Source organism: Alosa alosa, chromosome 8 (genome assembly GCF_017589495.1).
Source record: "Alosa alosa isolate M-15738 ecotype Scorff River chromosome 8, AALO_Geno_1.1, whole genome shotgun sequence".
NCBI classification, from domain to species: domain Eukaryota; kingdom Metazoa; phylum Chordata; class Actinopteri; order Clupeiformes; family Clupeidae; genus Alosa; species Alosa alosa.
The window spans coordinates 12811129-12824329 of NC_063196.1; the positions used below are offsets into that span (position 1 = coordinate 12811129).

At 43.0% G+C, this 13201-nt stretch overlaps 2 protein-coding genes across 11 annotated transcripts in view; one reads left to right on the forward strand and one right to left on the reverse strand.

Moving 5' to 3' along the window:
• Positions 1 to 10473, reverse strand: part of pum2 (pumilio RNA-binding family member 2) — a 28719-nt gene extending 18246 nt beyond the window's left edge. For 5 of the 10 annotated variants that reach the window (XM_048250517.1, XM_048250513.1, XM_048250515.1 and 2 more), the window contains exons 1-7: positions 9832 to 10020; positions 7538 to 7871; positions 4381 to 4449; positions 3638 to 3743; positions 3121 to 3308; positions 2300 to 2472; positions 453 to 789 (exon numbers count right to left, since the gene is read on the reverse strand). In XM_048250517.1, the coding sequence (XP_048106474.1) occupies positions 453 to 789; positions 2300 to 2472; positions 3121 to 3308; positions 3638 to 3743; positions 4381 to 4449; positions 7538 to 7858 (1194 nt within the window). In that variant the 5' untranslated portion in view covers positions 7859 to 7871; positions 9832 to 10020. Of the gene's footprint in view, positions 1 to 452; positions 790 to 2299; positions 2473 to 3120; positions 3309 to 3637; positions 3744 to 4380; positions 4450 to 7537; positions 7872 to 9364; positions 9496 to 9831; positions 10022 to 10160 lie in introns of those variants that run through there. The other 5 variants (XM_048250516.1, XM_048250514.1, XM_048250509.1 and 2 more) reach the window with 4 other exon arrangements.
• An 801-nt stretch (positions 10474 to 11274) lies between these two features.
• LOC125299288 (rho-related GTP-binding protein RhoB-like) lies at positions 11275 to 12906 on the forward strand. Its single transcript, XM_048250519.1, has one exon. The coding sequence runs from the start codon at positions 11467 to 11469 to the stop codon at positions 12052 to 12054; it is 588 nt and encodes a 195-aa protein (XP_048106476.1). The 5' UTR covers positions 11275 to 11466; the 3' UTR covers positions 12055 to 12906.
• Positions 12907 to 13201: the final 295 nt, after the last annotated feature.

Below are 13201 nucleotides of genomic sequence, written 5' to 3' on the forward strand. Positions count from 1 at the left end.
CGCTTCGCTGCGCGGCGGTCATAATAAGTAACGGCCGGGCTCCCAACAGGCGCCCAACTGAAGTGTTCCGTTCGCAGAGTTTTGGAGGACTGGTCTAATTTTTTTCAGTGTGCGCACCGTCAGGTGTAGCCAGACCCATTGATTATAATGGAAGCTATTTTTTGCAGCACACTACAGTTGCGTGCACGCCCGATGTAGTACTGCAGTAAGGATAAGGATAATGCCTAAGGGGTACTACTGCCAAGTGCAGAAATGCATATTATGTCTAGAATTTATGGAACAACTGAATAAGTTAAAGCAACAAAAAAAAAAAACTCCCTCCTAATATACTCCCTTTTCTATAATTTCATGAGGAAGATAGTGGGAATAGGAACGCCCATGCTCCACTCGACTCAACAATACAGGGTCTCCCATGTCCAACCAAAGACAGGCGAGGCTCTGGTGTTACTCACCTGCTGGCCAGAGTTGTAGTCGAACAGGCCCACAGGGGTGCCGGAGGAGTCCACCTGGATCTGGTTGCCGGCGTAGTCGAACTGCAGCGCTTCCACCCCCTGCTGCTCCATGCCACTCAGTCCCTGGGGCTCCTGGCCCTGGAAGTCCTCGGGCGCCTGTTGGGGCTTGTTGGCGGCAGCAGCGGCGGCCGCTGCGGCGACTGCTGCTGCGGCGGCGGCAGCGTTGGCGGCAGCCTGTAGGGCGTGGTGTTGGCCCATCATCTCCAGCCCAGCCTGGCTTGGACCCATGCGCTCAATCGCCTCGGTGGGGGAGGCCTGCCGGCTACCTGGGGTGGGGCTGACGTGGGGGAGGAAGAGAGAGGAGGAAAAGGGAGGAAAGAGGGAGGAGAGGAGGAAAGAGGAGGGAGGAGAGGAGGAAAGAGGCAGATGTGAAATAAAGAGAGATAGTGAGAAAAGAAGGAATAGGGAAAGAGATGGAAAAGAATACATGATGAAAGACAGGGTGGACGGGGGAGGTCAGTAAAGTGTGTAGACAAGAGGGGGGGGGGATAGAAAGATAATGACAGGGATGCACAGCATGGGTGAGGAAGGCAGAAGGTGGGAGGAGAGAGAGAGCAGGCATTTAAATTACAGATCCTTTCCACACTTGAGCAGCTTGCATCAGGTCTAACGGCCTGAGGCAGCAGGTGAGTATGTTGAATTCTAAAGCAGACATACGGTATTTAGATAAAGAGACGCTCGAGAATAGAGCAACATCCCCACTCAGCAGAATGCCAACCGGCCCGGGAGGTTCACACACCTATCGGTCTCTGGGAAAAGTGGAAACACTGCAGAAGTGTAGTGCTTGCTTTTCTCACCTCTGAGCCAAACTTAATTTCATAAGCAAACCATAAAAAAAAAAAAAAAAAAAAAAAAAAAAAAAGAGTGCATAGGCACAAGAATAATTGTAGGGGGACTCCAAAACATAACCTATTTAAACTGATCTATGACTCCTGTTTGCCCCTGTTGAAAGCCACACACACACACACACACACACACACCTCTATTCTCTTATCTTGTCCAACTCCCATCTCGCCCATGTGTTCACAAACCAATACCATCAGCTTGGAGCCAAACCAAGTCATTGGGAAATCAGTGGGCAGTTGAGGTGAATGAGGTCGTTACAGAAAAGCTCCTCTTTGGCCTGAGATAATGTTATTGGTTTTTAAGTCATGGCGCTAGCACTCATTCCAACCCATGTAACAATTCAGTTCAGACAAAGCCAAGACACGTCTGACAAAAGAAACTGCCCTTCTTGCGTTGAACTTCCTATAATTTGTCTTCTAATGTGGAAGCTTTTGGAATATGAATATGCAATTATCTGTCCTTTCCTCCATACTGTTGTTGTGGTCTATTTTTGCACAGCTTTTGTAGTACATTTGGCTGGGACTGCCTCCACAATTCTGACAGACATTGCAGAGCAAATGTTTGAGTTTGCGGCACAGAGCGAATGTTTGAAAGGCAGTCAGGAAAGTTACACAGACTGGTTGGAGTTTGTGTTGGAAGTCCAAAGTGGCATCATTAAGGATTGTTTCTCAAACGCAATGTGTCAATGTGTGTACAATATCTTCAAGTCCTGGTAAACAAGATATTTAACATGTGATAAACAACCATGTGCAACCTCCCTGACTGCCAACAGAGCTTTTATTGTTGAATTTCCAATGCTGCTTCAACATAGCGGATCTGTGCAGGTGTGTACTGGAAAGGTGTTTGGAAAAAGATTTTCTAGGAAGACGTCTAGGAAACGTCAGGGAGCAAAGGCAAGGTATTAGGAGTAGTGTGAGGAGTGGGCTGGCTGGTTGGCTTACTTGAAGTCTTTGCAGTCACGGTCCATGCCATTGAGCAGACCTCTCCCGTTGGACTTGGAAGCGTCACCCTCCTCGCACACCTTCATCTCGGCACTCTTGTCTTCCTCGAATGGGGACGCTTTGTCTTTGGGGTCACCCTTCTCTCGGCCGTCTGGGTCCCCGTCTCCTCCACCCTGAAATAACAGAACATTTCCACTGAATTTGAACTTGGTCACTGTTGGACATTGTTAATGTCTATGAACAGCATCTCAGAGCCTATGCATAACCCACCCACTCTCAATCAAATCACACCCCTCTTTTCAGTGATCTTGAATCAATCCGTTGATGGATTGAAACTGTTAATGGAAAGGTTTGGGCCACTAAGATTCCCACTCGCAGAGCCAGGACTGTATGTCTTGGATTAGAACTATTGATTGCACCATTCAGACACGTGGCTATCTATCCATCTCTCCGCTGCTGCCTGCACACAACATGTGTTCAGTAGCATAACTAGCCAATCTTGCACCTTCAGAGGTTATCTGGGCTCGGAACATTTTTGCCTGAAATCAGAAATTTTCAACGCGACCATAAATATTTTTTTCTCACATCCTTAACAGCCTGGTCCCTGAATTCCGGCACAGTGCCTGAGAACTTTAAGCCCTGTGGAGTACTTGGTGAGTAATGACCTTACCTGTTATCCCCAATCCTTTAGGCAGCCCTGATTGCTGGTTTGTCTCTACTCTACTGACTGTATACTATCCTATAGGCAGCCCTGATTGCTGGTTTGTCTCTACTCTACTGACTGCATACAGAATGTTCCAGAAGGGCGGTCCATGACTTACGAAGCCTCCGTTGCGGTAGCGGCCGTCCATTTTGTCGCCTGGGGAGGAGCTAAGCACGTACTCCACCATGCTGACGCCTAGGCCGCCGCCCTCTGAGCGCGGGGACAGCACCGAGCTGGCGTCTCCATTGCCGTGGAAACCCTGGCCAGGTCGCCTATGCACCATAATGGGCTGTGATACGGAGTGGTCTGGAGGAAGAGGAGGAGAGAACAGATAGGGGAGGAAGAGACAAAAGAGGGGAAAACAACGAGTGAAAGGAGTGAAAAGGACAGACACAGAAATGGAGGACTCATTATCTTCTATGATCCGAGACAGAATTTAATATTTTTGTTTCATACATACAATACTTGAGCCCACGGTTTACTTGAGAATTATGTACATTTTAGTATATATCAGTACATATCAGTTCAAACTAGATACTGTCTGTTAACCGTTCATTATAGATGAAGGTATAAATCACCTATTGGCTACCTAAATATCAAGGTAAATAAGATGGGAGTGAATTAAATGATCTTACGGGAGGATCCCCAGGCATTCTCTCTCCACTCTTCCCCCAGTAGCATCCCTTTCCTTCCATCTTTGGGCAGTTCATCCGATTCCCACAGCTTTTTAGCAGGCAGTAGCTTCAAAATAAACAAATAAATAAACAAACAAACAGGAGCACCATTTTTATTTTGTAATCCCTTGAGGCAATATGCAATAAACAAGCACCAGCCCATTAACAATCTGGTTTGTTTCCAGCCAAATTGACATTTCAATATGACAAATTAATTTTCATGCAGATAACGGTTGTAAAAGAAGTGTTACCACAAGCCCCAAGGGAATACAGCCAAGACGAGCAAATCTAACGATGCAGCACAAAGATCAATGATAAGTCTTAATAATTATTCAGTCCTACAACAACAAAACAAATGCTGTTTAGGAAGTGCAAGCCCCTTGGCAATACACCTGGTGAAACTTCAGAACCAATAAGTTGCTCACCACAGCGTCCAACTCTACAGACTAGCTATTTAATCAGTTTCAAGGAGGAAATATTACCCTTTGTGCGGGAGGGAAATTAATATCAGCCTCGCCACGGAGGGAGGGATGGCTGAGTATACACAATAATGCTGACTTCCAAATTATCCTGACCAAGTGTATGCTTCGTTCTCTCTCCCTCTCTCGCTCTCACTCAGACACAGACAGAGACACAGACAGACACACACACACACACACACACACACACACACACACACACCTCAGGCTCAGTGTGCAACCTACCTCGCCCATCCCACGAGACTCCAGAGCCAAGGCCTGGAAATCGTAGTTCATCTCGTCCACAGCACGCACCTTGGGAGAGAGAAAAACACTCAATCCTCATTGTTGTCTTTCCAGCTATGCAGTAATCACCTGTGTGTGGGCTGCATTTTGACTTTATCAAGTTTTTAAAGCAACACCAAAGAACTTTTCCTCTGTTGCACGTACGCCATTTGTTTATCCAGCAACGGCTTTGCAAATAACGATGTCCATAGACAAGGTAGAATATGTTGCATGATTTTATGAAAGTATTATATATTGCGACATGATGCAAGTCAAATGTGTAGTTTCTTATGTCTCATTCCATCGAACTACAAGCCCGCTACCCGATCTGGCAAACTTACATAGTGCGGTTATAGCCGATAGAGGGCCGCGAAGCGAATGCAGAAGTGCCGTTCACCCTGTTACGAGTTGATGAACCATGGAAACAATTTTGGAAACATTATTTTAAAAGGTACAAAAAAATCTTTGGTGTTGCTTTAAATGACAACACCATAACTGGTGCACAGCTACAAGTTACAAGAACTGCCCATTCCAATGGCTTTTCTTTTCTTCCAACTTCTTCAACTCTCTGAATCATCTTTGGTAATCCTTGGGAAGATTAGAAGGCAAAAAATGCTGGGAAATTACCATGATTCCATAGAAGTGGACAGAAAAGGTGGGGCTACTCAAAGTCTACAGAACCTTTTAAATGAGCTAGATGGTGGGTATGGTCACAAAGTGTGCAAAGATTAGTTACAGTCACACAATTCAGACAGTGCATATTCTAAACCATTTACTTAGGATGTAATAATCCTTAGATTTAGACCAGATTCCTTGAAGGACCCCCTTCAGCATATTCAGCAATCACATATTTTCATCATCTAGCAGCTTTTAGACAAAGGGAGAGAAGCCTTTATTTGTTTATTGTACTGAACAAAAAAAAAAGGTCCTTTTCTTCCTAGTTGTTGGGCTCTGGTGAAGCCGTGGGCCCAGTATGAAAGGTAGTATGTTTATGCTTTCACCATGGGGTGTTCTTTTCCATTGTAAGACTGACATGAGATAGCGGTACACCCTGCTGGCTTTGTTTGATGGGGTAGGGTGAAGCGGGTCAGTGACACAGATAGTTAAAAAAGAAACCAAAACCTCACTATAGGACACATGGCAAGCCCTGTATTCCAGAAGTGCTGTAAATGAGTACACTGCCTGCACATTCTTTCCTTGACTAACTCAGTTGAGTAAACGTCTGGCTCACGATTTGATTACAACTTTGAATATGCCGATATGATCACTGCGTAACTAGAATACAGTTAAGAACAAAATTATTCATACCCCTGGCAAATATTGATTTAATGTTGATTCTCTTTATCAATGTGTTTGTTCTGACTGAAAACAACACTTCCACATGCCAAAAGGTTGCGAGACAATGTGGTAGACACATGGAATCAGAAAAAGAAGCATTTATGTTTTTGATTTTTTTAATGAAAAATGGTGTCCAAAATTATTCATACCCTTTTCAAATAATCAACGGAAACATATTTTTTGCCATTACAACGCTAAAAATATTTCTGATAATACCTACCAAGCCTCTCCATGACTCCACGATGATTCTAGACCACATCTTTTTAGCAGCAATCTAGGTTTTTAGGCAGGAATGATTATTTGCCATCACTCTGGCCTTGTACTGACTTTTTTGACGCATTGAGGTCTGGACTCTGGCTGGGCCACTCTAAAATGTTGATATTGTTTCAACCAGGGGAACCTGGTGAACTTCTCAAAGGAAACGGTAACACTTAAAACAAGGGACTACATTAAGATTCTGGAGGAAAAGATCAGGCAGTGTGCCGAGAGACCTACCCCAATAGACGGCATTGGACCACACAATGATCCAAAACATACAGCCAAACAAGGGAAGAAATGGTTAACAGAGGACAATATCAACATTTTAGAGTGGCCCAGCCAGAGTCCAGACCTCAATCCGTCCAAAAAGTGAGCACAAGGCCAGAGTGATGACAAAGAATCAAAACCCGGATTGCTGCTAAAAAGGTGTGGACTAGAATCACTGTGGAGACATGAAGAGGCTTGGTAGGTATTATAAGAATCATTTTGAAAGCTCATCATGAGCTCATCAACATGTCATTTTTCATAAAATGTTTAAAAAAGGGGAAAACGCTTCTTTTTTTGATTCCATGTTCTTACCCCATTGTCTTACAACCTTAAGCCATGTGGCAGTGTAATTTTCATTTAGAACAAACATATTGGTATATTAAAGAGAAAAACATTAAATCAATATTTGCTAGGGGTATAAATAATTTTGTTCTTAACAGTATGTCGCCTGTCTTGCCATGGCTCCATATAACAAAACAGCTAAAGGCTTCAGAGGCTTAAAAAAAGAACTACTTTCTTGTTAGCACCATCTCATCTTCAGAGTCAGGTAATTTTAGAACTTTACTCAGACCTTCGTCACAGGCTCAATATTCACTCAGTCCATCAGTATTTTGAACTCTCAGTTTAAGCATATTCTTACGGCCCCTGAACCAGCCTCCACGTCATCTGATTTATTTAGATAAACATGAAAGAGCTTGGGAAGCCAAGGGGAGTACTGAGCAATATTTTCATTATGACACAGTGAGAAGATTTTGAGGAAGAGCGCTTGTCGCTTCAAACAACACCACAGAAACCATCAGTAAAAAATCCCATTGAGGTCTGGAGTTATTCTGAGCTAGTCTGTGAAGTTGCTTTGTAAATACCAATGGATCTCAAGAAAGTAACTAGAATGACCTTTATGATATACAACCCCTTTGGATCAACATTCTGTCACATACTCCAGTGTCAGAGCAAGGGAAATTCTTATTTTGCACACAAGTTGCTTAGGCGTAATAGGAACGCTAAAATGCTTAAAATCTATCGCTGTTCAACTACCTCTAGGATATCCTTCAAGATATTTTCATACACTAATAATGCTGCATTCCAGAAAACGCGGACGTATGAAGTAGGGGTAGATCGACTTGCCCCAAGTTTAGAAGCGGGAACTCCGACTTAAAGTGGCATTCCATTGTTCTGACCGAGTTTGTGTTTCGAAGTTTCTGGAATGCAGCATAAGAGTGGGCTAGATGGATAAGGCTGCCCAACCAGGTCATACCTGATCGACGTGGTTGCCATCGCCAGTGGGCCAGCGGTGTTTGCTGGTGGCACAGCCCCCGAGCTGTTCCCCTGGCTGCCTCTGGAAGAAGTACCCGACGGTGGCGTCGTCCTGGGAGCGGCCGCTGAGGGGTGGCTGCGGTGTGCCCGGGGTGGGGTTGGCCCCTCTGTCCATGCCCTGCAGAGGGTGCGTGCCTCCGGGGCCCTGGCCACCACCCCTCACCCCTCCGGTCTCGGGGGCACCGTTCGTGTGCAGCATCCCACCTCGTGTCTCCTGCCAGGCAACGTCATTCATACCTAGGATGCTGCATGGAACGCTCATTCCACGGGGAAACCTGGCAGAAAATAAAGAACAGTTTGTTTCCTATATACACACACTGAAGAGCTATTGTTCTTTCCTTTCAATCATATACATACATCACTTACGTGCAAACAAACCATAGACAGTAAACATTTTAAAAAACGGCATCCAAGCAAATCATTTCTAAATAATACAATGTAATACTAGAATTCTGCACACAACACATTATCTGCCCTCCCCAATCGAACTGCTACCCACCATTAGCTACTGTAAATGTTTTCGGTGGTTACAGTCATGGTAACATAAGTTACGACACACACAGCTTTTCCTTTGACTAATTTGGACAACTTGGCCTAGCAGGCCTACACACGTTACATTGTATCTTCCGAACGAATCTGTCATAATATGCCCAATTTAAATCAGATCAAAGAATTTCTGGCTATCGTTAGCACTACGTTTTCTGTTTAACTAGCATAAAAACAAAAATATATAGTTGTACCAGCTCTGGAAAAAGTTAACCATCTACAGGGTCTGAATGCATGTTGACGGTTAGCGAGATTGGCTAACCAACAAGGGGGTAAAATGCTTTCGCGTAAAGCACGCTGTCAAAATGACTAAGTTCCTATACGTTAGCTTCAATAACTGTTACAAAGTTGTTACACAGATGTCAACTTAATGTATACTAAGCCAGTATAGGTATTCACCATCACTGAAACGATTAAGGCATTATTGTGATATTACCTATTTAGCTAAGGACAAAATATCTTGGTTATTACCTTGCAGCTAAATAAGTAGCGTTAACATTAGCTCGCATACAATAGTAGCTCATGTTAGCACGGCCAGTTCATCTGGGTATTGTTGGGCTAAAGATTAATCATATGATCACGAGTTAATCGAGTAGCATTAAAATATAATCGTCAAAAAGTTAAATAGCCAAGATAGCTGGAGATCTGCCTGCCGTTGTTCTCCTTGCTATGTGGTAACGTTAATTTAACTAGATAGGGATCAATGGGCAAATCGGGAGATGGTTCAAAATAAAATGGCGAGTTGGATCTCTGCAGATAACAATTAGCTAGCTAGCTGGCTGGCTAGCGAGTAACAGATATATGTACACGACAGAAATAAGCTTCCTAGCCAGCTAGCTGGCCGTGCTTGCATTTCAGTCAAGTAATGTTAATGTAATGTTAATGTATGATAAGTAGACGAAGTAACGTTAGCTAACCAAGTTGCAAAAGCAAACAAAGGTAGATATCGTGTTGAAAGGATAAACTCAATCAACTACTCCAGGTAGCCAAGTTAGACATCGAACAAACTAAATTATGGTCTTGATTACCACCATAGAGCATAAATGGGTGGTAGAATCGTATTTCCGATCAAAACCTTGCTATGTACATCTTCCAGGCTGACGTTACATCAGCTAACGTCAACTAGCCCGCAGTATTTTACAAATGGCTAGCAAGCAATCAATCTCATCTGGCACGGAGTAGGACAATATGCGTAGCTAATATTGTCTACTTAGAAACCCACCTAGCTTTGGCCTGGCTTCAGCCATTATTCTACAGATCACATAATAACACAGCAGCTCGGTAGCCAGATACCATTGCTAAAACCTAATTAACGCTAGCTACCAAGCACATGCTAACGTTACCTGGCTAACTGACTGGTTTATTTGCCCTAGCAACAGCTAACGCTAACAGGATACAGAATGAACATTGAAGTTAACGTTTTAAAAATGAACATCCCATTATTCAGTTAAAGTGGTTGCCCCAATTCAAAGGCTAATTAACTGAAATGAGTAGAGAATGTAAGCTAGCTTCAGGAAATAATGCTTGTTGAGGACAGTAGTCAACTGGCAAATCCAGTTTAGCTCGATAACATTAGCTTTGAATCTAGCTTACTAACACAGCATTAGCTAGCTTGAACGTTAGCTCCGTGGCTAGATTATGTCGGACAGATACAGCAAGCTTTGTTAATAAAACAACGAAGCATCTTACCTTTTAAAGTAAAATACTTAAAATGCGGTATTAAAATAAATCCAATTAAATGCTATTCACATGCTATTACAACATTCCCCTAGGCCGTATGTACAGCGTTGAAAGATAGAGCATCACCCAAATGCCGTCTGGAGAGCATTAACAAAACACCATCGCTGCTGGGTAACTACACCACTCACTAACAACATGGCCCCCCTCCAAGTTCTAAACAGAGGGGCCTTACCCGCTAAACAAAAGGGGGAAATACTCAGCGACCAAAGCAATAATCCACGTTATTTCTCTGGAATATATATAATGTGGTACCAATTAGATACATTCTTAGTACTTACACGCAGTATTTTTCGCTGAATACCGATGTTTTAAAAATACCCTGTTGTCGACAATCCAGCTATTTTGTTTTGTTTCCGTGGAGATCGGTGTTTTAATGATTTAGGTTTGAACGTGCTAGCTATGTAGGAGTTTGGAGTATCACGCTAGTGCCCTCCCCGCAGACTGAATGCATATTGTACGCTAGACCTGCGCACTAAAATGTCAGGTTCGCAGAAACATTATCAATTAACCTGAAGAACACGGATCAAATGCACTTTTTCGCCAACGTGGTCTTCGATCAGCACCAGGAAGAACAAAAGGCCTGTTCGTGAGCATGTGAACTTTGGCGCATCTGCATATCAACAGCTTTTCCTGTTTTAGGTCCAGGCCTGCGCTACAGGCAGTTCAACAAACAATTATCTATAAAGATGAAGACATTGTTTACTATCTGTAGCAACACCCATACAAAACTTTAATTTATATGAGCATATTAGGCTATACCAAAATGTACACAGGCCTATCATATGATACATAGGCCTATAAAAACTCAGTGTCAGGCCAATTGATATAGCCTAAATTAATGTGTGTTCACATTCCGTATGTAACCTATAATTCATCTCACTGGTTCAGTTTTATATTCCTACACCCCTATATATCATCCAAATGTAAAGTATTGTTTAAAACACATTGTGTCTCACATTTACCATGGTGTAGCCATCTAGCAACATAAATTCTCAAACTGACACCACGATCTCTTCTTCTAGCTCATATAGACCATTGTCTGTCCAGTATAAACAATTAGCCCTACCCTAATTCCACTGTCTCAATAGGCTGCTGTCATAGATTGCTGTCAGTTGAATGCCTGACAAATCTGTAAGCCTACGTCAATGTTAGTATTTAGTTATATTGTCATTAATATAAGGTTACATTTATTGGTCCATCTACTGTATCGTAGATATTATCACTTAATTGTGTAGCCTAAGTGAAATGTTCTATGTGACAGCCTAAATCTTCACGCACACATCTCCCAGAGTTCTGATGGTTGTCACACTGGAAACTCCGCCTCCGAATATGGTCCTATCAGAGATGGTTTTGCAAAGGGTGACATCACGCTCATAGTTCCGATTGGGTTGCTATATTAAGAAAACATTCGATCCAATATAAAGGAAGGGAATGAAATCAAGACGGTGTGGATGTGTACAGCTGTCTACTCTTCACTTGACCTGAAACGAAGCAACTAAGGTACCCGAGGAGTGGACCTGTATTCCATCATATAACCTACTTGCTGAAATAGACAGTGTTTCAGTTGAATGTGACTCTTTAGTCATGGCAGATATTCGCAAGAAATTGGTCGTGGTAGGAGACGGTGCTTGTGGGAAAACTTGCCTCTTAATCGTCTTCAGCAAGGACGAGTTTCCAGAGGTCTACGTCCCAACTGTATTTGAGAATTATGTCGCGGACATTGAGGTGGACACGAAACAAGTGCAGCTAGCACTGTGGGATACTGCTGGACAAGAGGACTACGACAGGCTCCGACCGTTGTCCTACCCGGACACAGATGTCATATTGATGTGTTTTTCGGTGGATAGTCCAGACTCTCTTGAAAACATTCCTGAAAAGTGGGTGCCAGAAGTCAAACACTTCTGCCCGAACGTCCCCATAATTTTAGTGGCTAATAAAAAGGACTTACGGAACGACGAGAACGTAAAGAACGATCTGTCGAGGATGAAACAAGAGCCCGTGAAAACGGAAGACGGACGAGCCATGGCCGTACGCATCGGGGCTTACGACTATTTGGAATGTTCAGCCAAAACCAAAGACGGGGTACGCGAAGTGTTCGAGACCGCTACACGCGCCGCCCTACAACGACCAAGTCCAAATGGTAGTTGCACAAATTGTTGTCTGCTATTGTGAGGACTTTACTGAACAGCCAAATAAGCATACAATGGAATTTTGTTGTCTTGAACTATTCTGACTGTTCATGCCACGTCCTGACTGGTGCCTGCCTATTCACAAGGCTCCTTGTGTCCCAACTAATGATGTCAGGGGGAAATAGTTAAAACAGCATTGGGCCTGCTTCGAGTCAGCGTCAGGACTCTTTGTGTTGAACCTTGTGTTGTTTAATGTGCCAAGAGAGTGAAGCGCATGGGGTATGGACCAGTGTTATTAGCCTACTAAATCCAAAAAAGGGAACAAATTAATAAAAGTGGCACACTACTGAACCATTTAGTGGTTTTTAGCGCTGGTGTTGACATTAAAAAAAAACAGTCTGACATAAGACTGTAGCCTAGACTACAATCTGTGGGATGTTGGGTGCACATATGTTGAACAACCCTTTTTGTTTACAGTAGGCTAAATATTGTTAAAATGAAATATTGTCTGCGACAATTATACTGCCTGTTAGGCCTAGCCTATTCAAATATTTTGAAGCCTGATATTTGTGGGTTTCCGAATGAAACAAAACCATTTCACTTGGCTACTTCATTTCACTGGAGTGTTTTTTGTTTGTTTGTTTGTTTGTTTGTTTTCTTTTCAAGGTTCTGTTTTATGACCACATAGCCCTAGGCCCAGTTCCAGCATTTCTGCTGCTGGAAAACGGACTGCAAGTTGTCAACCATTGTCTGCTATGTGCCACAACTGAGAACACTTTTATAGTGCAATATTTTTGTATCCTCTGTGGATGTATCAATATGGACTTTTTGAAGAAAACCTGAAATGTCCTTAATTCAAATTGCCTGAATAAAGACCACTTGTGTTACCTGAAAATAACGTAATTGGTCCTAATATTTAATTCTCTGGCAAAGTCTTGTAATTGTCAGATACCATTAAGCAACCTTACAGTTGCACGTTGAAGTAGGGTCTACTTTATTGCGTGATCTAAACAAACTGCAACCTAGTTGTACCTCAGTTGAAATCCATTACATTTAAAATGACCAGTCAGGGAACTAGCCTACTTATTTTATTACATATTTTATATAAACTGCATTCCTTTGATATTGACTATAACGGCTGCAAACAGCAAGTGGGGACATTTGCAGGAAATAAGAACTCATTAGACAAT

What these genes read in the sequence shown, in the direction of transcription:
- LOC125299288 (XM_048250519.1), top strand. Translation starts at nt 11,467, where the DNA reads ATGGCAGATATTCGCAAGAAATTGGTCGTGGTAGGAGACGGTGCTTGT.